Genomic DNA, 25,211 nt, shown 5'->3' on the forward strand with positions numbered 1-25,211 from the left:
TTAAACGTAGCACTTCATTAGTCATCAAAACGCAGCACTCGAATTCTTATGGAAATGACGCCGTAGCTCCCTGGTTCAACGACACCGTATCCAGTTTCAGCCCATCTACTTCATTTGCAAGACACGAACTCAAGTACTCAACACACTACATGTTTGTTCCTCCTCAATGTTTGTTCTCGATGAACCCTTCCCTTCACGATCTGCCCAGACCACCTTCCACCATTTCCTTCCGATCTGAGCCCATAACAGTCCCACCATTCGTCTTCGCTTTGACTCGGACAAACGCCTGAGACAGCAAGAAATCTTTTCACGACTGATTGATCAAAAGATCGACGGATAATAATGGAAGTGGGAGAGAGCTCAGGCGCAAGGCTCTCTGAAGAGGAAATCTGGGCCAAGCTTGGTATTTTCATTTGTCTATTTTTACTCTTTTGGTTCCTTTTTCCCCTACGACGTTTCTTTGTTGTGCAGTACATGCATGAATCGAAAAATCACCATTGATTACATTCAAGAAAAAAGAGTACATTCTTCTACTGGGGGTTTTCCACACATTTTAGCCGTATAGGCCTTTATATTCTTTCGTACCACCGCTCCATTTTATTGCTTGGTTGGAATATATTCAGGTTCAAACGTTATGCATTAATGGGTTGAAGTTGGGTCGCAGTTGGTTTGAGTCTTTCTTGGGTTTGGTTTAATAAGGATCATTAGTAAATCAGGATAGTCCAAAGAGTCATTTGTTGAAACCATCCAATGTGCTGTTCAGTCATCAAAGATGTTATCAATTAGCCAGTCAATGAGTGCATTAAGGGCAGTTTGGATACTTAAAATATCTCATTATATCTATTAATAACAGCGAAATTGTTTGAGTTAATATATTTAACCAGGTTTCGAAAAAGGTGAGAGAAAAAATTGAATTAAAGTATTATAAAATTAAAAAAATTGTTTGAATATAATTTTTTTTTTAGATTTAAAAAAATAGCATTCTTTTTTTGTATTTTGTTTTGGAGTGTGGGCAAATTATAATGATTAGATAAAAAAGTTGAATATTTGAAATTGAAAAATATTTTGTGTTTCAGTGATGTTTGGGAAATAAATATTTGAGAATACTTGAGAAGAGTGGTGTTGCCAAACGGACCCGTCAGACTTGTTTGAGGAATGAGATAAGATAAGATAAGAAATCTGTGAATAAAAGTGAAATGGTTTGTGAATAGTAATGAAATTGTTTGAGTTAAGATGTTTTATTGGGTTTTGGAAAATAGAGGAAAAAAGTTGAATAAAAATATTATATAAAATTAAAATATTGTCAGAATATAATTTTTTAATATTATTTTTATTTTGAAATTTTTTGATATTGTTTTTTGTGCTTTGTTTGGAAGTTTGGAAAAAATGTAATGATTATATGAAAAAGTTGAAAGTTTAAAATTGAAAAGTATTTGTGCTTGAGTGATGTTTGGAAAAGAAATTATGAGATGACATGAGATGAGATGGTTTGTGTTCCCAAACGAGACTTAAGAGTCCTATGAATACTAAAAAGATTTTGTTCCATCTGTCATAAGTCTACTGATGCAGTCTGCATATTTTAGTAATAGTCCTGGACGATTGAAGCCTCTTTAAAGGATTTGTTTGATTGTATTTTGGATTAAAGAGTGGAATTATTTGTTTTCTTCAAGAAATTTTTTAATGCGACTGTAAAAACTCAACTTTAAATCTTTCAACAATCAGACAACTCTAACCCTTTCTAATCTGTTTTCAGCCATTTACAATGCTAATCACATGGTTGATACTATAAAAGAATCACTCTCTACAAATTCAAATTTTCAACTAGTGATTTCTCTTTCTCTTGTATTTATTTTTTAATGAATGGTAATAAAGGTTCAAGGTGCACTGAGGCATTGCTGATGTTTCTTAACATCTAGGAGAAAAAGTTGAAAAAAGTCATAAATCTGGAAGAATTAAAGTGCATGTTCTGTAGGTGTGAAAATAAATTTAGTTCAAATAAAAAATTGGGATACAATAAAGTATCTAGCATGCAATATTGATTTCTTATTTTTTATTTTTTTTTATAAGTAATAGATAAATTTTATAAATAAGAATGGAATAGGCATAGCCTGTGTACACAGGAGGTATACTGAAATCAAATAGCTTCTGAACATAAATACCATTTCTTTGGTTTTGACTACATGATGTTGTATTGAGCCACTCAAATATGGGTCTGGTATTCATAATCAGAGAGGCATTCATATGCATTTAGCAATTGAAGAATACATGTTACTGAAAGGTGAAGAACACATTGGGTTTTTCTTTTAAGGGTTAATAAAAAGGCTCAAGCGTATGGTAGACCACCTTGAAATCATAAGAACTAGCCAATTCAGTTTGAGAACATTATACACAAATGAAATACTGAAAATATGGTTACTTTTTGGCACTGCAAGATCAACAACAAGTGTGTTTTTGCTCTTAAGTTCAGCAATGAAGGCTCTTTGTCTGGGCCGTTAAAGCGCAACATGTGTGTTTTGTTGGTTTGCTCTGGAAAGTGTTCCTTAGGCATCTTTTGATATTGGGTCAGTGGTGACATGTTTTCCGGTTGTCTGATTGGATTGCTGTGACATTATTTATTTGTTTAGAAGCTTCTATTTTGCATTCTGTAATATACTTTGCGTGTGGTATGAAAAATGGACCCAAAACTTGATCTCAATGGTTTTCATTTGTTTTCATTATGTACAAAACGTGAATGCATGATACAATAGGTGTTTATACATGTGAAAGGATATCAATATATTACAGCAGGTACGTATAGGCATAGTACAACAAGAGGGGTATTTGTAAACGATAGATAATGACAATTATTTGTACATGCCAAACACTCATTATATCAGAACAGTTTATTCTTCCGGTTCCTAATAAAAAGTTCTCAGTTTTAACGCTTCCTAAGTGCATGTGTGAACAGTGCGTTTTTAAACTCAAGATATGTGTTGACTATTTGTCTTATAAAAAAATGTATCAACCATTTGTCATTGTCAATCGGAAGCTATGCTGTGATGAGTTTTTTGCAATAGCATGAAGTTAGTTATAACATGAGGAAGGGTTTCATCATTTTTTTTTATAAGTAAAAATATATTAATATCAATGGGTATAACCAAGTACACTGAGTGTATACAAGAGAGAACACCTAGTCTATAATAGAGAGCCCCTAAATGAACATCGTCCAGAGATGGAGAAATTAGAAACCTATCCAATATACACCAAGCCCTATTGGGACAAAACATGCCTTCCCAAAACAAAACAAGTCATTGTAACTACCCCAACCCTTTGTCTCCTACACAATTAATGCTCCACCCAAATTATCCTACGAGGACTGAGGAAGGCTTTATGCCTTCCCTCTAGTCCTCTCTCGACTTGTACTATCTCCTTTTGCGTCGTATTTGATTGCCCAAGTAAGACGCTTTAACTCTCTAATCTTCTTAAATCTTGATTTTGTTTCAAGCGAGTGACCTGCCTCAATTGTAGTGAGTAGTGCTATGAATTGGTCGTCAAATCCTCCACAAGTGATCCCCACGCACTCTGTATCTCATTAACCTTTTGCAAAACCCAATTCGATGATGATCTAGCTATGTTTAATGGAGGAAGAGATAACTAGGGGACAACATCTTCCCCAGACACAGTTCCCAACTGAACACCAGGTCCTAAACATTTATCCTCGCAAGGCACCAACGACAAACCTATAGTCAAATCCCGTACCTCCTCAACAACTCCATTGGTACTCTCCAATGGTAAGGTTATAGTCACCATTGGAGATTCCGAGTTGGCAGCAAGTCCCTTCACCTCTGGCGACCCTTTATGTGCAACTTCAATGGACCCTACATCTCCTTCAGACCTCGGCGTTACGCCATTTTCCTTCAACTTCGACGTGGGAGCCATAGTTTTTTCGGGGAGAACATTGACCAAGGGTGTAACACCGACTATCGGTCTTTCCTGTGTCACCTGTGGCGAAGGGCATTCCATCACGAATGTCTCTATGCCGATACCCCACGTAGAACCCACTTCAAATAACCCAGTTTTCCTTTTGACCCGCCACACTCTTCTGGATCTGGTTATAGGGATGGGGACGAATCTGATTTTCCGTTTTCCGTTATATGAGATTAAAGGATTAAGGCCTATCTTAGGCTTGTTTCTTACGACCTTGTTGCTTCCAGCTGAAAGCAAGTCTATTTTCATAGACGAAAGCGATTGCTGCCTTCAACTCGACAAGCTGGGTTTCCATCTCCTTTAATATATTGTGCATCACGATAAGCTGGTTCTGAGCTTGTGTGATTTGAAGCCCACTTTCACAGTTCCCCTCACTTTGAGTCACCGAAGCATGACCCGTCTTCAGAGCTGCAGCATATGATCGCCTCGCCACTGTGGTTGTGCCTGGGTCTTTTTGTTTCAACTCCAGGTTGATGTTCTCATGATTGGATGTCCTTTTCTGGCTTTTCTTCCTTGACCCATCAGCATGAAAGGAAAAAAACATATTCGCGGCTCTGCGTAATTCAACAGCAAACTTCTCCTAACCAAGACCTTCATACCCTTCAAGAATGACTACAACACTCTGCCGGCCTCCTCCACCAGATTCGGTGATAGTTAGATACCTATCATGCACGTTGGAACATCGTTGAGCCACGAATGCTTCGTTTCCTTCGTGCAAATTGTTTGTGAAATCCGAATTTCTCCCCGCCTTAATACTGCTTCTATCATAGCCACCAACCATCCTATACCACCCCGACCCATAGCTATAGACCTCCAAACCCTTCTGCTCCTCTCCACAATTTTTAATGAGGACCTCCATTCTTCTGTTAAAAACTCAAAAGCCTTTGATTCCACCCAAAAGCGCACCAACTGACCTATATTAAGTTCAAACCTTTGATTTCAGATGTAGGGGCTTCCCAAGCTGAAGGGCTTTCCAAGCTTCATTCTTGTCGAATGTTTAGGCAAAAATACGAGCACAAGCTTCGGTGTAGATACGAGCACAAGCTGCGAGAAGGACACGGCTGAAGAGCTACGGAGCCCAGCTATGGATAGGGCTCACGGGACCAAATCTTGACGCCGGAGTACTCCGAGGTTGCCAAAGGGAGGACAGATGCCGGACTGCCCTCAGCGAAGTCGTCGCGGCCAATTGTCTTTGTCTATGATGGTAGTGAGGTGTCACGCCTGCTAGGGCGGCCTTAGGGTGGCGGCAAGTTTGGGTGCCCTAGGGTTTTCTCTCTTTGTGCGTAGTCTCTCGGGAAATTTTTTCATCGTTTTTAAACTATAGAATGATGGATTGTGAACTCGTATGTGAGGATAGTTTGTTAAACAGGGAATGACTAGTAACATATAATTTTATGGAGAGGCCTTGGTTTGGCTATTTAAATAATTTTCCTTTCACAATTCTATATTCATATGACAATGTAAATTAAGCTTTAAAGACTAACACAACAATTCAAAGCCAATGGAAGTTGTAGAGAAGTTGCGTTCAAGTTGTCACTCAGTTCAGCCTGTTTTGTATTGGTGGTCTATATAATTTTTTTCCACCTTGGTATTATGACTTTCAGCTTGTTAGTAATGTGGCTATTGCTAGATATGAAGCTAACGAGGGGAGTGAACTAATTGTAGAATTTGAGATTGTGCTTATGATTTAGGATATTGGTAAACTTTTTTTTCATGTTGCAGTTCCACCGGATTCACGATATTCAGAAGTTAATATAAGGTCGGATGAGATTCTTGTATGCTCAGAGATCAGATCCTCCTCTGCTGATAAACAAGAGTGGTGCAAAATATCACGGAATTCCGATCTATGTACTGCCACAATGCAAAACGTGAGGTATTTTCTGTTGAATAATATTCAGCTGTTCAATTTTTGTGTATCTGTCAAATATAAAATTTATGCTTTGTTGCAAATATTAAAATTGGTAATTCATTTTCAGTTTTTTTCTTCGTTTAAAGATTAAATGATTTTTTTTTCCTGTAAGATAATGACGGATGCATGATGAGCACATTAAATTTCTTTCAGTGGATATACCTTGAAGGGTGTCAATATTCAGTAAAAGCCATGTATACCAGTTGTATTATGGTTATATCATTGGCCATAACAAGTAATAAAAAAATCATCTGCCATAACAGCTGTTAATTTTAGAGTTAGCAATGGGTTGGATTCATGAACTTTCCATGATTAACTAATTTGGGTAATTGTAGGACAGGATGCTGATAACCTGTGGTTCAACAGCCAAAATATTATCTAAAAGCATAAAAGGCATTATATCATATGAATTTGCCTGAACATATTAGTTCTTGTTTATCGTTTGGTTGCTTCTGTGCTCAAGTTGTTTGAAAAACCAAGGGGCTGGTTTTGAAGTTGCCTTATTGATGATATTATTGGATGAACATTTGTATTCATTTATTTGGCAACAGAAGACTGACATTTATGTTATTATCATTTTTTGGGTGATATAGTTCCCATACGATACTTGTTAACGAGACTGTTGTCCATGATGAAGACACTATTGTCATCAAGTGTGGAACTGAAATTATTCCAGGCCCTGATAGAGAAGGTCAGTATCTATTCAATTTGGTATTCTGTAGTTCTTAACGGCTGATCTTGTCGACGAGAAAGTGTTATTTAAACTCTCTGCTGCTTATTACTTGTTTAAAGTGTTTTTCCTTTGGTTGATACTCATAATGGTTGTGTTATAATGCATGTGAATGAAAAATCAATTAGTTTAAAGAAAGGGTATGAGCCTATTTTATACATCTGAAAAGTGGATAGAATTGGGAGTGTATTGTTGCAGGAGTGGTCATCTGTCTTTGTTGGAAACATATTTTGTACTGTAATTTTTAGGCTGTGGTTCAAATTATCTAATGTGCTGTGCCCGGATATGCGAGCAAATTATTTTATGTTTTCTTGATGCTCTAGGGTATCTTAGCTACAGATTCAAGGTAATGCCTAGCCCGGAAATCTGCAAAAAGAAATTAAACGTGAGTAAATTATTTAGTGTATTTCTCACCTTTAAATTTTCCCTCGAGGGTTGTTCTCATATGTAGTGATGCTGATGACTTAGATCTCTCGGTTTGGTTTTACCAGATTTCTGTTGATGTTGAGCATGCAAAATGCAGCATTTGCTTAAATATCTGGCATGATGTTGTTACTGTTGCTCCTTGCCTTCATAACTTCTGGTCTGTAACTTACTTTACTTTAATTATGGCATTTTTGCTTATAATTTTGTTTAATGGCTTGGTGTGAGAGGGATTTGATCCCAAGGCTCTTGTTCACTAGCTAGCTTAGCTGCCATCCTTATGGCTTTTTTTATTTTCTATCTGAAGATTCCTGTTGAAGTTGTTATTTTTTATTTTCAGCAATGGGTGCTTCTCAGAGTGGTTAAGGAGATCTCAAGAGAAACATTCAAGTGTACTCTGTCCCCAGTGTAGAGCAGTTGTACAATTTGTTGGAAGAAACCACTTTCTGCATAATATTGCGGAGGTAGGCAGATGAGGTTTTGGTTATATGGATAAGATGTTTATTAAAGCAAATATGCATTGGAGTTGTTACCGGCTTTTGGTTATATGGATAAGATGCTTATTAAATCAATGCATTGGAGTTATTATAAATGTGATCGGTGGAATAGCATCCTTTTTGTTGTTTATTCTCTTCATGCATTTGTTGGTGGAATAGCATCCATTTTCTAGTATTCTATAATATCATCAACTAAATGTAGAATGCTGTTAATTACTTAGAGCTTGTAGACTGTATCTGCTTCCTATATTGCGACTACCGAAAGTGTTGGGAAGATCATGCTGTTATTCCTCTGCTTTTTTTCGATTCTGGTGTTTTTGTTATCTGAAAAAAACACATTATTGATGTATGATAATTATGTTTGGAGCAGTAGATGTATAAGAAAAAAATGCTAAATGTACATAAGAAAAACTTATAAACAACTTATTTCTCCACGTGTTAGCTATTGATATGCTGAAAATTATGATTTTTTTTATAAGAAGATATTTTATTGATATAAAGATGGCATAGCTCAAGTATAAATGAGGTATACATGTGATTACACCAATTTAGGAACTAGAAACTGTTACAAGGAAATCATGGAAGTGAAGACCATTTAAATCTATAGCAATGGCCCTCATAAATAAAGTCTTCCAGAAAAAGCTCTTAAACTCTTCCAAGGAGTGTTTCTGATCCTCAAAATGTCTATCATTTATTTCACTCCAGATGCACCAAAATATACAAATGGGAGCCATCTTCCACACAATTGCTATCTATGGTGTCCCTTTGATCCCTTTCCAACTTGTTAGTAGTTCAACCACCCTCCCGGCATTACCCATGCTAATCCCACTTTGTTGAAAAAGTAATTCCATATGGCTTGAGCAAACTCACAATGTAGGAGCAAATGATCCACTATTTCACCACTATTTCTGCATATACAGCACCAGTCAATGATTATAAGCTCACGTTTTCTTAGATTACCATGGTCATAATCTTCCCTAAGGCTGCTGTCCAAACAAAGAATGCAGCCTTAGTAGGTGATTTACTCCTCCATATGTTCTTCCAAGGAAAATTATGCCTAACTTGAGCTGTAAGTATCATAGAAAGAGCATACTGAAAATGTTCCTTTGCTAGAAGCTCTCCATTCCATCCTATCCACCACTGTAACAGCAGGAGTAATGTTATATAGCAGGTTAAAGAATTCCACCAGAACACCTACTTCCCAATCATTTACCTTCCTAGTGAAGCTAACATTCCATTCTTGAGAACCTTGAGTAATTGCCCGCAAGTTGGCCACCAAAGCATCTTGTTCCCGTGCAATTATGAAAATAGTGGGATAAGCATCCTTAAGAGCCATATCTCCCACCCAAACATCATGCCAAAAATTGATTCTTCTGCCATCTCCCCCATACACAACCCAGTGTTGCACCAAAAAGACCACCAACCTTTGCGGATATACTTCCATAGCCCCACTCTGTATGCCCCCTAACTTCATTAGAACACCAACCCCCCTTGTACTTCCATACTTCGTATCAATCACCACCTTCCATAAGGCTTCCCTCTCATAATTATATTGCCACAACCATTTCCCAAGAAGAGCCTTATTAAAAGCTCTCACATTGCGAACCCCCAATCCACCATCCCTCAAAGGAGTACACACCTTATCCCACCCAATTAAATGAAATTTAAACTCATCACCTAGTCCACTCCACAGAAAATCACATTGAAGTTTCTCAATCCGAGATGCAACACTAGTTGGAAGAGGAAATAAAGACAAAATATGTGGGAAGGTTTGATAGAGTACTCTTAATTAGGGTAATCCGACCCCCTTTAGATAGATACAACCTTTTCCACCCGGCCAACCTACGCGCTATTTTCTCTAACACCTCCTCCCAAATAGTCTTAGCTTTGAATGAATGCTCCCAACAGAAGACCAAGGTACTTCATTGGCAGCGAAGAGACCACACAGCCCAGTATGTTAGCCAGCCCCTTAATATTGCATACATCACCCACTGCAACCATCTCCGTCTTAGAGAGATTTATTTTGAACCTAGATGCCGCTTCAAAGCAAAGTTAGATAGCCTTCAAAGATTGAATATGACCTAGGTTTTCCTCACAAAATAGTAGTATCATCTGCAAACAAAAGATGTGAAATAATGGTGGAGCCATGATGATTATCTCCTGCTGAAAAACCTGAAAAAAATCCGCCCTGTACTGAAGCCGACCCCATTCTGCTTAGGGCCTCCATGACAAGAACGAATAACAGTGGTGATAGTGGATCCGTGTCGCAACCCTCGTAAACTATTAAAACCCACGGATCACCATTTACCAAGACTGAGAAGCAAACCGTTGACACACAATGTCTCATCCACCCCTTCCATCTTTTCCCAAATCCACATCTACTCAACAAATAAAACAGAAATTCCCAATTAACATGATCATAGGCCTTCTCCATGTCTAATTTGCATAAAATTCCCGGGACTCCCTACTTAATCCTGTTGTCCAAACATTCGTTAGCGATAAGAACCGAGTCCAATATTTCTCTACCTCTCACAAATGCATTTTGAGACTTAGAGATAATTTTATCCATAACTGTGCTCATCCTATTAGCTAGGACTTTTGAGAGTATCTTGTACACACTGCCCACAAGACTAATAGGCTTGAAATCTTGCACCGCTATTGCATTAACCTTTTTAGGGACAAGTGCAATAAAAGTTGCATTTTAACTCTTCTCAAATTTGTCAAAAGTGAAAAATTCTTGAAAAACCTACATGACATCCTCTCTCACCGCCTCCCAAGTCTGAAAAAATGCCATAGTAAAACCATCAGGGCCTGGAGCTTTATCTTTATTCATTTTTTTTTTATTACTTGCTGTACCTCATCCTCTTTGAATGGTCTCTCCAGCCAAACCATACTATTTTGATCAATGGCCTCAAAAGCTAGAGTCCAAGACCTTCTACTCTAGGCCTCCATGCATAAGGTTCCGACAACAGTTCTTCAAAATGTCCAGCAATGTGGTCTTTTATCGCTGATTGGTCTGAAGATACACAACCATCTATGGTCATGGTCTCAGTGGCATTATTCCTCCTATTTGAGTTTGCAACTCGATGAAAAAACTTTGTACATTTGTCTCCCTCCCTAAGCCACAATCAGTGATTGGTTTGAAGATACACAACCATCTATCACCATAATCAGTGATTTCCAGATATCGCCCAAAAGCATTGGCCTGTCAATGAGCAACCAATGTCGCCTCCCCATTGCGATATGTCTAGAAAAAACCTTTACTGCCTCTGATATTGCACACTCTTCAATTGTGTTTGCTAACCAATGTGCACTGGTTGGACTGAAGACCATCTCCTTGTTGACCTTCCCGCTTGTCTTGATAATACGCAAGATACTTCCCCCCTCCATAGCTAAAACAAATACCTTTGTTTCAATTAATAAGTATTTAGAATACCCCATCCTAATGGAACAACTTAGATAATGCTTCCGATTTAGATCACTGGAATATTACCTCCATCTTACATTTGTACGGAGAGAAACTAGAAAAGGATAATGAATGAGAGAATCTTCTAGTAGCAATTGAAGCCAGTAAAATTATGAAATTTGAAATTCAAAATTTGAATTTCAAAATAAAACTGACAAAATGAGTCTTATACGTAAAATTGTAAGTAAAATTATAAGTACATGTAGCACTGCTCGATGTATAATGTTCGTATTATTAATAAATTTCGACGATGATTGTGTGCTTGATAGAGTAACATTGATCTAGTGCCAAAATTTATATGTTTTCTTCTATTATAGTGTTAATTTGAAAGCTTACTTATCAAAAAATTTGAAAGCTTAACCATTTATAGCATGTATGTTACAGCTACAACTTTGTTTTTGTACAATTTTTCGAGCGTCATAGGCATTTGAGTCGGTGAGGTATTCGCATGGCATCATATTAGGTAATCTTGAAGGTCTTGTTACCTTACGTTTATTCACGAGGTTTCAGTCTCCACTTTGCCTTCTCATGCACCTCTCATTCATATGTTTGAAATTTTTATGGTTTAGAGCATGTCATTATTTCTGGCATTATGGATTTCATTGATCTCTTTTGACTATTTTCTGCTTGCTTTTGTCTAGGATATACTGGAAACAGACTCTTCATTAAAGCGTTCTGATGAAGAAGTTGCACTTTTAGATTGCTATGCAATGATACGATCGAATCTCGTAAGTAGTCTTATTATCATCTAGCAATGCTATGTTAGTGCTTTATAATGTGTAGTACAATATCTTGCATAAAAAAACATGAAGGTAGAGATACGACTTGTGTGGTTAGACTACTGCATTGGTGTGTCAACAAGGAGAAGAGGAACTATTTCCAGTTCACTTGGGGAGGGATACTTTCTTATTTATTGACTTTCTATAACTTTTGCTTGGTTGTTTCTGCACAGACAATGCAATGCTCAACTGCAGTTCTAGTGTGCCCCTGAAATATCTGATTTTATTGCTTTTAGTATTCAGCCCAGTCATTCAAATAATAGATTTGTCGGTTGTAATGTAAGGATGTGATCTGCCAATATGATGTCTCCAATTGCGACCCCATGGCATGTGACTTGGAACATTTAGCAGGTCCTATGGAAAACCTTATGGAGGATGATGCATTGGGTGAGACCTGGCTCCACCTACACACACCATTCTTTTAAATACCATCTATCATAAATGTGTTGGTAGGTCATATCACAGATTCAGAGTTATTTGCGAATACAATGAAATGGGACAAAGGGGAAGGGGTAACCACTTGAACAGAAAAAAGGCCTTGTTACTCACTTACTTCATGATGACACACTGACCTAAAGGGAAAAACAGTTGTGCATTTTCATTTACTGTGCATTTTCATTTACTGCCAATTTGATTAGGGACTGATGCAAGAGAAAAAGGCAGGTATCAAAGGAAAGAACAGAAAAGGATTAGAAAAAGGGTACCAATTCTGATATTTTGGTTGCATATTCTGCCAAGTGCTCAGATTGAAAATTATTATCTCATGAAGTCCTCAACTTCTGAATGATCACCCAAATAGTCTTTGATTGTCCACTATCTGGTGTGTGTTTTAGGCCTGGTTCCCCTAACAAATCCAGTCCGCTTATGTATTGCCTCAAGAGAGGCCCAACCACATCTGGGCCCATACTCCAAAAGGGTTAGTCGATGGTGTAATTGGGGCCCCATGAAATAATTTACAAAGGGCAAGAACTTCTCATTCCTAAGTAATGTGGGAACAAACCCATTCACCACACGTACTCAATATGGGTATCATGATCTCCTCTCTTAAATTTCCGACGTCCTAGTTGGTTCATTCCATCATAAGTGGCACAGTTTAAGTCTTACATTTCTAGTTGATAGTGGCTCTGATATCATTTGTAATGCCGCAAGGGAGGTCCAAACCACATTTGGGCTCATACTCCAAAAGAACTAGTCAATAACACAATTGGAGCCCCTTGAAGTTGATTATAAAGGGCAAGAATTTTTCATTCTCAAGTAATGTGGAATCTCATTCACCACATATTGCTCAATATGAGTATCATAGCCTACTTCGGACAGCGACAAGCCAAGCTTCCACACCATCTAAGGGAGTCCTGTCTACTATGAGTTTTTTTTTTTTTGCATGAAACTACATGCAGAGTCCACTGTTGGCAAATTTAGAAGTAAACCGTCTCCTAATAAACAAATTGTGTCATATAACTTGAAATGTCATATAAACAGTAATCCAATAGAAGGTAGGATGGTAGTCCAGTGATTCTAACTTGCTGTGCTAAGTGGTTGTTGGTACCTGCAACCTTGTAGGCCAAGAGAGGATAAACAAATGAGGAAGATAGCTTTGCTTTTAGTTGGTATTGGGATTGTTGAGATAAGGAAGCCCTTGGTCTATGCCTGAAAATCTTTGGTAAATGCATTGTATATATACAAGAATCAAATTGTACCCTTGGAAATCCTCAGTTTTGTATATGAAAGTTGAAGTAGAACTTGCATCCCATAATTAATCCAAGGAAATAGGTTATAGATAAAATAAAGCTCAAACCAATTTACGATGTCTCCGTTGTTGACGTTCGTCAAGCAATTCCACGATTATTTACTATAAAATTTTTATTGTTATTATTATTATTATTATATTTTAAATAGAGTTGTTTAAGCCCTTCTTTGACTGGGCATTTCTGTGGGCAGGAAACCATTATTGCCATGTCTAGTGATTTAAATTCCAACATCGCGATTATTATTGTTTGAGTTGCATACAAATTCCTTGACATTTTGAATAATGAGCATGGTTGCTTTAATGGTATTTGCACCTCGTACTAGAGAATAGTCAATAATATATGAAACCTGAGCTGGTATGCAGATGAGCAGTGTGTTAATGTAGTTTTTTTCCCTTTCCTTCTTCAGCCGGAAAGGGTATAATTTGGTTCTGATCTTTTTGACTTGTGAAAAATAAGAGATTATGATCTTTTTGTTTTTTGTGTTCACGTCATTGGTTGGGTTTTATGCTGTTCCTATATTATGATTCTTTCCCTTTTTTGTTGATTGTAATTGCATATTAAATTAGGTGATTAGGTCTGGAAAAAGTCTTCCTCGGAAGAGGGCTCACTTACCGGTGGATGAAGAAAGTGATGACATAGACCTTCCATGCCCTCAATGTGGTAAATACGATTTGTTTATCTCGTGTTTGGAATTATTCCTCTATCTATTAAACATTGTGGGTTGACAATTTGGTTATCCACCCATCTATCAACTTTATCTTACTCTTTCATTCCTTTACTAATTATAGATTTTGCAGTTTGCCAATGTTATTCATCAATATATATATTTTTCACTGACCTTCTTTAGTTATTTTTATAAAGAAGTTTTCATGTTAATGATATGGCGGAAATTTTTGAAAGTAGTTAATTCATTCCTATTGAATATTTGGTCTTCAGGCATATGTCCTATCTACTTTAGCTACACACTCCGTGCATTTTACTAAAATGCTCAAGTACTTGTAAGAAGTGCATTTACTTGTAAAAAAATTATAAAAAGTGCATTTATTCCAGGTACTGAATTGGAGGGGTTTCACTGCAACCAGAACACTGTCCATCTTCAATGTCAAGCATGTGGAGGAATGATGCCTTCCAGAACTGATATTAGTGTACCTCAGCACTGTAAGTTGAATTTTGGAGCAGAAATCTTTGTCTTCTAGCATGTAATTCTTGTTACAAGTTATATCAGCCTGCTAGTTTAAATGCTTGGACTTCGCTTTTTCTGTACCCACCCTAGAAGTTTAGTAAACCCTTTGAATTTTACATCTAGAACCATACTACTTGTGTCTGTAAACTTGGAATTCGAGTTATTTCAGAGCATTAATTTTTTGATCCGTAAACAAAGTTTTATTGATCATAAACTTGGAGCATTTGTTAAGATAAGGAAGATGAACTTTTCCACGGGATGTTCACTTTCATACCCTTTTAGGTTTAGGTCTAATGAGGCATCTATTCTAAATAGCTAGAATTGCCATTTTCTTCCTCTCTTGCAGGTTTAGGATGTGATAGAGCTTTTTGTGGTGCTTATTGGAATGCTCAAAGGCTTACGAGAAGCAACTTCCACCCTGTTTGCAGTAGTGAGACTTTTAAACCAGTATGTAGCCTTTTTGCTTTTTTTTTTTCCTTCCGTTTTTTGTTTTCTAATTTTGATATTTTCTGTCTTCCTTTCTTGACATAAATGGATTGTGCCTGAAGTTCACCATTTGGGAACAGTTGCATTTGTTGCTTATGTTACTCTGAATTTCCTATTACAAGGCAACTGATGTTGCTGATCATCACCAATCCATCTAATAGGGCATTTTTGTGGCTCTTTTGGAAAACACTCATTCCATTACTGTCCTCTTTTATGCACCCTCTTTTCTCAACTTTATAAATATTTTTTTTATTGGCGCCGGGTGTCCGGGAACAGTCCCGACTAATCTCGGCAACTTTATAAATCTTTGTTTAGGTTTGTCGATTCTAGTTGTCTAACTACTTGTGAAACTTTGTCAATGAAATCTCTCGAAGTTATATTCCTTGTTTGGAATAGTTATAGGTTTTAATCTCATTTTTGTTGCTTATCTTACATGTCTTTCCATTTTTTAAAAAGATCCCATGGCTTCATATCTTCACATTCCCAGGAGTTCCTGGTTTAGCCATCAGAGCTGAGAGCGATAGCATATGGACGAGTTGAAAGATACATCCATATGCTACATAAACTGCCTAGTTGAAAGATAGATTGGTATTTGATACTTTAAGTACTGTACCTATGTTTTATCAAGGACTTCTCTTATGTTACCAAAAGTTATAATAAATGATGATGTAATGGTCACTATATAAACGTTTAATGATAAACTTCTTTGATACCCTTTGCAGATCTCAGATTGCTCTATTTCTAGGATTCCTGAGGCTGTGCATGAAAAGAATCAGCACGAACAAGATGTAAAGATTTCTCTGTACCAAAATACCAAACTCTTGTAATTGTTTTGGTTAATAAATGGTTTACATTACTCATGTCTTAGTGATTTCTTAGATCACAAAGAGGTGTATTATTCGGATGGGCAGAACATTGCAGGATGTTGTCTCAGATTGGATTGCAAAGTTCAACAACAGAGAAATCGGCAAGTTGATGATTCTTAACTTTTAGCTTGATGTTTGAAAAAGTTAACTTGTTGGGCTTGAAAGTCCTGATTTGTAACCACAATGCTCAGTATATCATATTGGTTTGACTGCTAGTTAGCAGTTGATCAACCTTCCTGTTGTATTGTTATCTTTTCTTCACATTGTTAAAGGAAGACTACTGTTCTAAATTGTTTACTGGGTATACTTATCCATCGCTTTAATAAGATTGTCACCCCTTTATATGTAGCCCTTATATAGGCTTATATAAGTGTAGATATATATGTAGCTCTATATATATATAAGCCATGGATAAGTATACCCAGTAAACAGATTGTTACCCATTCATATGTAGCTCTCGCTATATATATACACACATATGTTTTGATAAGTAAAACATATATTTTGTATTAGGCATAGCCCAAGTACACAAGACGAATTCAAGAGAAAGGATTATAGGAAAATATAATTAAGTTTTCATTCATCCTTCGGCCATCATAGAGGTCTGATATAAACTTCTGAATATTCTCACCCTGAATGGTCCCTTCTTTTAATTTTGAGTTAATTTTGGTCTCTTGGCAGATCGAACAAGGATGCCTCTGAACCATGCTGAGATGATTACTGCCGCAACATACATTTGCAAGTAAGTTCATTTTGCCTCAATGGTGTTATGGGTAAATGAATTAAATTTCTGCCTGCACTCAGGCATAAAATCTTAGATGATTTTATTTTATTTGGTTGTGCACATGGATCCAAAAGGGTGATGTCGTTTGATTACTGGTGTGCAGAGTGTAAGAAAGCTATGCTAATTATAGTTTTTGGTTTGTTTACTTCTCAAGTGTACACTGCATTTTAGTATATTCTTTGTCGTTGTTAACCCTCAGCCAGCTGTCACATTTAGGGCATTTGGTACACGGAATGGCTATTCCGTTGGGAAAAAGAACAATTATTACTGTCAATATAATAGTTTTTCATATTAGTTTTGTTGTAACACGAGAATAGAATCTTGTACACGTGCTCTGATGGTGGTATGGTGCAATAACCTAGTGATTGGAATCATATTATAATCAAATTTTCTAAAACACCCTTAGAATTTTACATTTTTGTGAATTTTTTTTCTTTATTTTCTCAAAACATAAATAGTCATTTGATAACCTTTTCTTTTTTCAATTCATGCCACGCCAGTATACCAATATAATCAAATTTAATCATGGATTTTTGTGCTCTTAATTCAAGTTTTACAATGTTTTATTCTTGTGCTTGTAAAAGTAAAAAGCTTGTAAAAGTAAAAACTATAAAAGTATAAAAACCAAAAATTTCAAAAACTATTGTTTCTTTCAAATAAACATAAAGTCAAGTTAAAAATAGAAAAAGAAAAAAGAAAAGCTATTGTGGAAAAAGCCCCTATACTTGGTGTTCCCTATTTTATACTTGTGTACTTGGATTGCGTGCCTCGGCGTTTGACTAAAATTACAAGGAGAAAAAGTTGAAAAAGGAAAGAAGATAGATGAGCAATGTGGAGGGGACCTTCCTCTTTTCCGTGTGGCAGAAGAGGCATGCCACCCTTAACGAGGTGGGCATGCTGGCACTGGGGCCTCCACCCCTTTGTGGGGTGGTTGGGATCCACCCTGCAAGTACTGAAGTAGAGGTGAGGGAGGGCCTTAGTGTGATCCATCTTATGGGGGTGACTACACCCCTTTGCCCTCTCAGCTGGTGCGGCCATCCCTAGGGAGGTAGCAGAGGGGGAACCTCCTTTGCCCACCCTATTTTCAAAAGCAGAAGTGATTGCTGATTGATGTTGTTGGGTAAACTAAGTATTGCATGGTTGATATTTTCAGTGGGGGCTCAACCTTGAGTGTAGGTTCTTGAAATTCTCTCGGTTGGAAATGGAGTCTTCTTGTTCATTGCTGCTCAAAAGCTATGGTCAATTAATGGACCTTGTGGAGTATGGAGAAGGTGGTTGTAGAGGCTTGTTAGGCATTGCAAACGGAAGAGATGGAAATGGTTGGAAAGCTTTTTGCGATGAGCTTCAAAAGGTGGCTCCTTATTTCTAGTTGCTCTTTAATATCCAGTCAAAATATGAGCTTCCTTAAATTCTTTTAAATCAAGGTCTCTTGGGGAAGTGGCTATGGCATTAGACCTATGAAAGAGAGCCTTTGGAGTTTGGAGGGTGCTACTGGACGTAAAGTATGTGATCTTGGGAGGAGGTTGGTGTTCTCATGAGGTTAATGGATCCCTTAGGCTGGTGTTAGGAAGAGCATTAGAAGGGGCTAGGGTGGTTTTTCCTGCTTTATTAGAATTGAGGTGGGTGATGGATATAAGCTCCATTTTTTGCATGATGTGTGGTGTGGAGATCAGATCTTGAAAAGTGTTTTCCTGAAGTTATTTGACAATGCACGTTTTAAGGATGCTTCTATGGCCAGATCATTGCCAGTACTCTGCACTCACATGATTCTATCACTTATATGTTAATTTTGTCGGAGTGGCTATTGACTGGAGGTGGATCTCTTTAACTTGTTCTTCAACTGATTGGAATCCATCAGGGTGGGATGGGATAGTGAAGAAAATCTGTTTGGTGCCCCACTAATAAATGAGTGTTCAAGTAAAAGTTATTTTCAGCATGTTATGTGCTCATGACTAGGGCTGCAACCCGACCAACCCGGTCCATGTTTGGGCCCGACCCGACACGACTTTAAAAAGGGGCAAGCTATGGGCCGACCCTACCCGACCCGACACTGGAAGAAGGAAATGGGAGCCCGAATCGTATACAAATAGATAAAAAAAACCTTACAAATCCCTTTCCTGAATTTTCAAATTAAACCAACGCCCACTATTACAGACAACTTGAAAGTATCCTCACCCCATCACTTCAAATTTTCTAGGGAAAATAAAGGAAAATTGGAGTTGGGAAAGCAAGCTAAAATTCCCAAGACAAGCAACGTTCAAGATCTGCACCTTCATACCAGAAAACCAAACCCATTAGCACCATAAATCAAAGAACTTACAAAGCAGTCGTCGTCAATTGTGAAAATATACTTCTTCTTAGACGCTAGTAGCCAAAGCAGCGGCAAGCAGAGTCCTTGAAGGAAATGTAGGAGGCTTTGGGATCCAGAATCCTATTGATGTTGTTGCGGTTATAGAGCTCGTAATCGAAGCCATCAGGGACGTTGATGGTCTTCGAAGGATCACCATCTTGGACGATGATGAGGTGGTAAGGCTCAAAGCTCATCTTTCAGCAACGGTGTTGGGGCATGTGAAGAAGCTTCAACGGTAGCCATGGCAGAGAAATAGAGAGCGTGATGGAAGCCGTGTCTGGATTTGGAAGGTTTTGGGACTCTTTCAAAGGCTGCCGGTGTCTGAACTAAGTTGGGTTGTGATTTTACGGTGATGGAAGCCGCAGAGGTTGGAGATGGCAACGTCGTTCTTGATGGAGGCTAGGTTTCTGAGCTTTTATTTGAAGAGAGTGAACTTCAAGTTTCAACCTGCCCCCCTTTTTTTTTTCTTTATAGCGGTTTCAGAGGGTTCAACCCGCTATTTTGGTCGGGTCGGGTCACACGGACGGGCCGGGTCCTAATGTTTTATGCACAGCCCTACTCATGACAGCTCTCCTTTACCTTGGAAGATTACTTGGCGACATAAGACTCCTCTGAGAGAGAACATTTTTGCATGGACATAAGATTTAGGAAAAATTCTTACCTTGAATATGTGAGAATAATGGGGTAACCGTGGATCACTTTTTACTTCATTGTGATGTAACCAACTTTTTTTTTTTTTTTTGGTTGGGGAACCTCTCCAAGGCATAGCCCTTCGGACCCACTCCTGCAAAGTAAACTCCAGTCTCGTGCACCACACCCTCAGAAGTTTCCCTACACGAAACTGGTTAAATCGCTGGCTTTTCACCAGGGGTGTGGTCCCAAAGAATTGTTTGCACCCATGAGGTGTTGAACCTTGGACCTTGAAGGGAGTGATACCTCAAGACCAGAGCCTTCACCACTTGGGCCAACCCCTTGGGGTTATGTAACTAATACTTTATGGAACATGATTTTAGCCTATTTGAGATGGACCAGGTCATGCATTCTTGGGTTGTAGATCTTTAGCATGTTGGAACGGACAATTCGGTAGTCATCAATTAGCATTATTGGAAAAAATGAATCTCTCTTGTTAATTGTAGTATATATGGAGAGAAAACTAAGTTTAGTTTCAAAGATTTTGAGAAGTTGGTGATGGATCTTTCTCAACACCTTAATAAGTGGATAGTGGTCCACATTAATGTGGCCTTTCCTACTTCTTTTCAGGGTTTTATAGATCTATTTCCTTTCTACTCAGTTGTATCTCGTGTACTGCCTGTATGTTGGGGTAACATACTTCTTGATGTAGTAAAACTCGGTTTACATATGAAAAAATGTTTTTTTTTAATGTTTAGTTTTGTTATAAAAGATTTCTAGTTTTAACACCTAGGGGTTGGCTCAAGTGGTAAAGGCCTTGGGCTTGGGGTATGCTCCCCCCAGGTCTAAGGTTCAAATCCCTTTGGGTGCAAACAATCTCTAGGGGCCATCAGATTGGGGGATTTTTCGAGGTGCACTTGCGGGAAACTCCTTGCTGAGGACTTGTGCACCCCCGGGATTAGTCGGGACGTTGTTCTTGGACATCCAGTGCCAATAAAAAATAAATAAATAAATAAAATATTTTTAGTTTTGTTTTTTAATCTTTATTTTCTAATAAATTAATTTGTATGCTTTTCTCAATAGGAAGATTTGTTTTTTTTTTTAATAAGTAAGATAGAATTTTATTCAGCAAATGTAATAGGCGAACCCATGTATATATGAAGTATACAAAAGAAATACTTAATTACATTCTATAAAGAAGAAAATGAAAACAGAAAATCATGAGCTGAAACTCCATCTAGCCCTATTGCGTAAAACCACTGCAATAAAGAAAATACAAAGAATTTTCTGATTTCCTCCATAGTGCGCTCCTTATTGTTAAAACATCGCTCATTCCTTCCCCCACCAAATACACCACATGAGACACAACAGAATCATCTTCCACACAGCAGCCACTTGAGTAGAACTTCGAAGCCCCATCCAGCACACAAGCAAATCCATTACTTTCATAGGCATCACCCAAACCGACCCAACTCTACTGAAAACACCATCCCACAATGCCTTTTCCACCTCGCAGTGCAGAAGTAAATGATCCGCATATTCTCCATTTTTGTTACACATGAAGCATCACTCTATAATAACAAATCCACGCTTTCTCAAATTATCGATCGATTCGATTGTCAAAATGTTTCCAAGTGATGCTGTCGATATGAAAAAAGCAACTTTGGAAGGCACATGAGACCTCCAAATACGCTTCCAAGGAAAAGGAGAACAATGCTGAATAGTCAGCACCTTGTAGAAAGACTGTACTGAGAACTTCTTACTACCCGTATGCTCTACCATATCATTTTATCCCTTTCATTACCCCCAACCCGCAGGGAATATAAGAAGCTGAAAAAATAAAAAACCTCATCAAGTTCCCAGTTCTTTACAGCTCTAATATAAATTATAGCAGCTCATCGGAATGCTTCCATTTCTGATTTGTTAGTCCATTCTAATGGAACCTCATCAAGTTCCCATATTTCTGATCTATAACCTCCCTACACAACGATTTCCCTTCCAATTGATACCTCCACAACCATTTCCCCAACAAGCCCTTGTTAAAGCTACTCAAATTAGGAACCCCCAAACCACCATTTGAAATAGGAGAACAAACTCTATTCCAACTAACTAATTTTAGTCTCCTCACCCATTCCACCCCCACAAAAATGTACGAAATAATTTTTCAATCAGGTTCCCATCCCTGAAGGCAAAGGAAATAAAGAAAGGTAATAAGTTGGGAGGTTGGAAAGAGTACTTTTAATAAGAGTAATTCTTCCCCCTTTTGATAAGTATAACCCCTTTTCTCAACAGGAAGATAATAGGTGTTTCTCTCATTTAGGGAGGAATAGCTATTCAAATGAGTTATTCTCATAAATAATTTGTTAATAGCTGAGGTCTCATAAATAATCAAGTACCCAATCCATTCTACACTCTAATCCCGGTACGAATCATGCTTCAATCTTTGACCTGATCAAATGTTAGAAGGCCCCCTTGTTCATGATTGTTTGACTGAGTTTTGACAGCCAACATTAAAAAAGCTGTCTTTTACATGAGCTTTGTAAGATAAAGTTAGCTCTGCCAGGTTGTGTTTTTGTTAATGATATTTAGCTTTGCAGTAAGCTTCCTGCTATTCAGCTCCAAATAGTTCTCACTTAGGAAGGACATAATAGAACTTTAATCTGATAACACCAGCCAGCTTTTATTTTTGGCAATTGCCCGTTAATTCAAATTGTATCCATGGATTATAGAATGAAGATCTGGCAGTGGCAAAACTACTGGCTACAGTAGGACATTGAATTCAAAGATCTTGCCTCATCAAATGCTAGATTTTTATTATGGATGTTCGTTTTTGATGCAGCGATTGTTATGACAAACTGGTCTCATTCCTTCTATACTGGTTTCGGATTTCCATGCCCAAGGATGTAAGTATGATCAACTTGAATCATTATAAAATCAAGTTCAGTTCTAGCTATGATTTCTATTGAGCGCATGCACAATAGGAACTTGCACGAATAAATTCAATTCAAAGAATATTTTGCCAAATTTGATTTATTGTCATTCAACAGAATTGTATTTATTTTCTTAAAGAAATGCCTCATCTTGACAACTTTCTGAAAGTGGCTTTCCAATTGGTTTGCCCAATGGTCTGTCTTTTTTTGGTCAATCCGTTCTCCTATTGTGGAAACATTCAATAAATTTTTCCTCCCTGGAATCGAGTGTGATTCCTCTGACCAATTGGCATCCTGTAACGATCATTAGTCAGCTCTAGAAATGTGCTCTTGAAGAGTAATTTAATTTCAAATATCCGTAATGATTTCATAAAGGTCTAATCAGATATAAATGGAGTCATTTAAACTAACCAGCTTTTATTTAAACCAACCAACTTGTTAGTTTTGAAAAATGCCTTCTAGTTTTCGTTATTATTTATTTTAATGTGGTTAGTTGCACCATTTTCGTAGCTTTTACCGCCAGATGCATCAAAGAGGGAAGATTGCTGGTATGGATATGCATGTCGAACACAGCATCATAATGAAGACCATGCTCGTAAGAGAAATCATGTTTGCCGTCCAACTAGAGGTATTAATATGTAACGTACGTGCCTTCAGTGATATCTATTTATGGATGTAGCCTCATTTCTTTTGCTTGTATTTTTCTTCCTTTATGCTACTATGGTGGTGTAACTCTACTGCGAAGAGAGTTAATGATTTAATACCACCAAAAATTCGCCTCTTTTGCATCACTATGGTCCTTATGTGCTAGAATGACCAGCTCTATTACAATTTCATCTTGAAATGGTTTGGGTTCTGGTAAATTCTTTTTTGCAAATGCTAGCACATCATGCCTTGGCGTTGCTCTTATATATTTTCTGTGTACTTGGGCTCTTTCCTATCCATTGATTCTGTTTTCCAGTGGATTTGAAGTCCGTTGATGGCAAATAATTAAGAAAAGAGTAAGAAAAAATTGTTCATGCCATTAGTTTATGATCATGTAGAATTAATAAAGTACCAAGAGTTGATAGATCATTCACGGCAAGACTTGACAATATTGGTGACTTGGTTTGTAGTCATTTACACTATCGAGTCCTCTAACTCGCATCAGTCTGATTATTTCTTCTTACCTTGATCTAATGATACTGTAACATATATTGCACGACAGAGAGGAAGTTTCCTCTTTAAACAGTGAATCACATTTTGATAGGCAATCAAGAAGTTTTAGTAGTAGAAGTAGGCAAAATTCAAGTACACAGCTAGTATACATGAGAATAACCTAGTTAGAGTTTACAATCAAAAGGTGAAAATTATGGACATTCAGTCCATTACAATGGTCTCCACCCAAAAGAATAATGATTTGAAAAAGAAAACTTTGAACTCATCCATTCTCTCGCAACCTTCGAAGTTTCTATAATTTCTCTCCTGCCAAATACACCAACACATATAGGAATCATTATTCAGATTGTTGCCACTTGTGACTTACTTTGGAGGCCTCTCCAACTTGCAAGAAAATCCACCAATTTAAGAGGCATGACCAATGAAAATTCAATTCTTGCTAAAAAATTATTCTGCATGGTCTTGGGCACCTCGCAATGTAAAAGCAAACGATCTACTGATTCACTATTATTCTTACACATAATACCAGTTTAAATACCATTACTTAGCATTTTCTTAAATTATCTATGGTGAGCTTCTTGTCCAATGATATTGTCCATACGAAAAAAAACTGTTTTTGAATGAGCTTCCGACTACCATATATTCTTTCAGGGGAACATGATCATTCCAAGACTCATTAGAACTTGGTAAAACAATATGTGGTAACTTTACCTTTCTTGGAAGGGTTCCAATTCATCTCATCTACGGTACACTTCGTCATGCTTACGAAATACAATGCCACATGGAACTTTGTGATAGCCTCCGACTCTCAATCTTGGACTGTTCTAATGAAATCTACATTCCATTGAGGGGAGCCACTAGAAAATATCAAGAGATTGGCTATTGCTATATCCTTATCTTTGGCGAGCTCAAAAATGGCAGGGAAGGTGTCTTGGAGGGTTCTTTTACTACACCATTTGTCATACCAAAATTTGACACGAGAGTCGTCACCCACCACAATTATGTTCATGTTTTTTCAATGTCTACTAATGTATTTCCACAAACCCATCCTCATATAGGCCACACATCTCATTCAAGCACTATCCTCCCCAAGCCTCCCCAAACTATGAATTTTTAATGAACTTCCATAAGGGCCCCATTTCGTGTTGGTACCTTTACAACCATTTACCCAACAGAACTTGGTTGAATTTTATCAAGTTACGAATTCTCAAACCACCCTCCGGAATTGGAGTACAAATAATTGACTAATGAATCAAGTGAAATTTGAACTCTTCTTCTAATCCACTCCACAAGAAGTCCCGTTGTA

At 37.5% G+C, this 25,211-nt stretch overlaps 2 protein-coding genes across 2 annotated transcripts; one reads left to right on the top strand and one right to left on the bottom strand.

Moving 5' to 3' along the window:
• Positions 1 to 126: 126 nt before the first annotated feature.
• On the top strand, positions 127 to 23,528 carry LOC121252508 (E3 ubiquitin-protein ligase CHFR). The gene is made up of 15 exons (XM_041152200.1): positions 127 to 403; positions 5,689 to 5,839; positions 6,469 to 6,566; positions 6,929 to 6,990; positions 7,097 to 7,188; positions 7,369 to 7,492; positions 11,633 to 11,719; positions 14,085 to 14,178; positions 14,569 to 14,676; positions 15,048 to 15,148; positions 15,910 to 15,975; positions 16,067 to 16,154; positions 16,735 to 16,795; positions 22,657 to 22,720; positions 23,258 to 23,528. The coding sequence occupies exons 1-15, from the start codon at positions 343 to 345 to the stop codon at positions 23,387 to 23,389; spliced, it is 1,389 nt and encodes a 462-aa protein (XP_041008134.1). The 5' UTR covers positions 127 to 342; the 3' UTR covers positions 23,390 to 23,528.
• On the bottom strand, positions 3,622 to 19,030 carry LOC121252509. The gene is made up of 2 exons (XM_041152201.1): positions 19,021 to 19,030; positions 3,622 to 4,875 (listed from the first exon to the last, which is right to left on the bottom strand). The coding sequence occupies exon 2, from the start codon at positions 4,213 to 4,215 to the stop codon at positions 3,634 to 3,636; it is 582 nt and encodes a 193-aa protein (XP_041008135.1). The 5' UTR covers positions 4,216 to 4,875; positions 19,021 to 19,030; the 3' UTR covers positions 3,622 to 3,633.
• Positions 23,529 to 25,211: the final 1,683 nt, after the last annotated feature.

Source organism: Juglans microcarpa x Juglans regia, chromosome 2S, assembly GCF_004785595.1.
Source record: "Juglans microcarpa x Juglans regia isolate MS1-56 chromosome 2S, Jm3101_v1.0, whole genome shotgun sequence".
Classification (NCBI taxonomy): domain Eukaryota; kingdom Viridiplantae; phylum Streptophyta; class Magnoliopsida; order Fagales; family Juglandaceae; genus Juglans; species Juglans microcarpa x Juglans regia.

Excerpts from the sequence above, each read along its gene's own strand:
- LOC121252508 (XM_041152200.1), top strand. The coding sequence starts at position 343 with ATGGAAGTGGGAGAGAGCTCAGGCGCAAGGCTCTCTGAAGAGGAAATC. Across the intron at positions 5,840-6,468 it reads GCCACAATGCAAAACGTGAG|TTCCCATACGATACTTGTTA; the intron begins GTATTTTCTGTT and ends TGGGTGATATAG. Across the intron at positions 14,677-15,047 it reads TATTAGTGTACCTCAGCACT|GTTTAGGATGTGATAGAGCT; the intron begins GTAAGTTGAATT and ends CCTCTCTTGCAG.
- LOC121252509 (XM_041152201.1), bottom strand. The coding sequence starts at position 4,215 with ATGAAAATAGACTTGCTTTCAGCTGGAAGCAACAAGGTCGTAAGAAAC.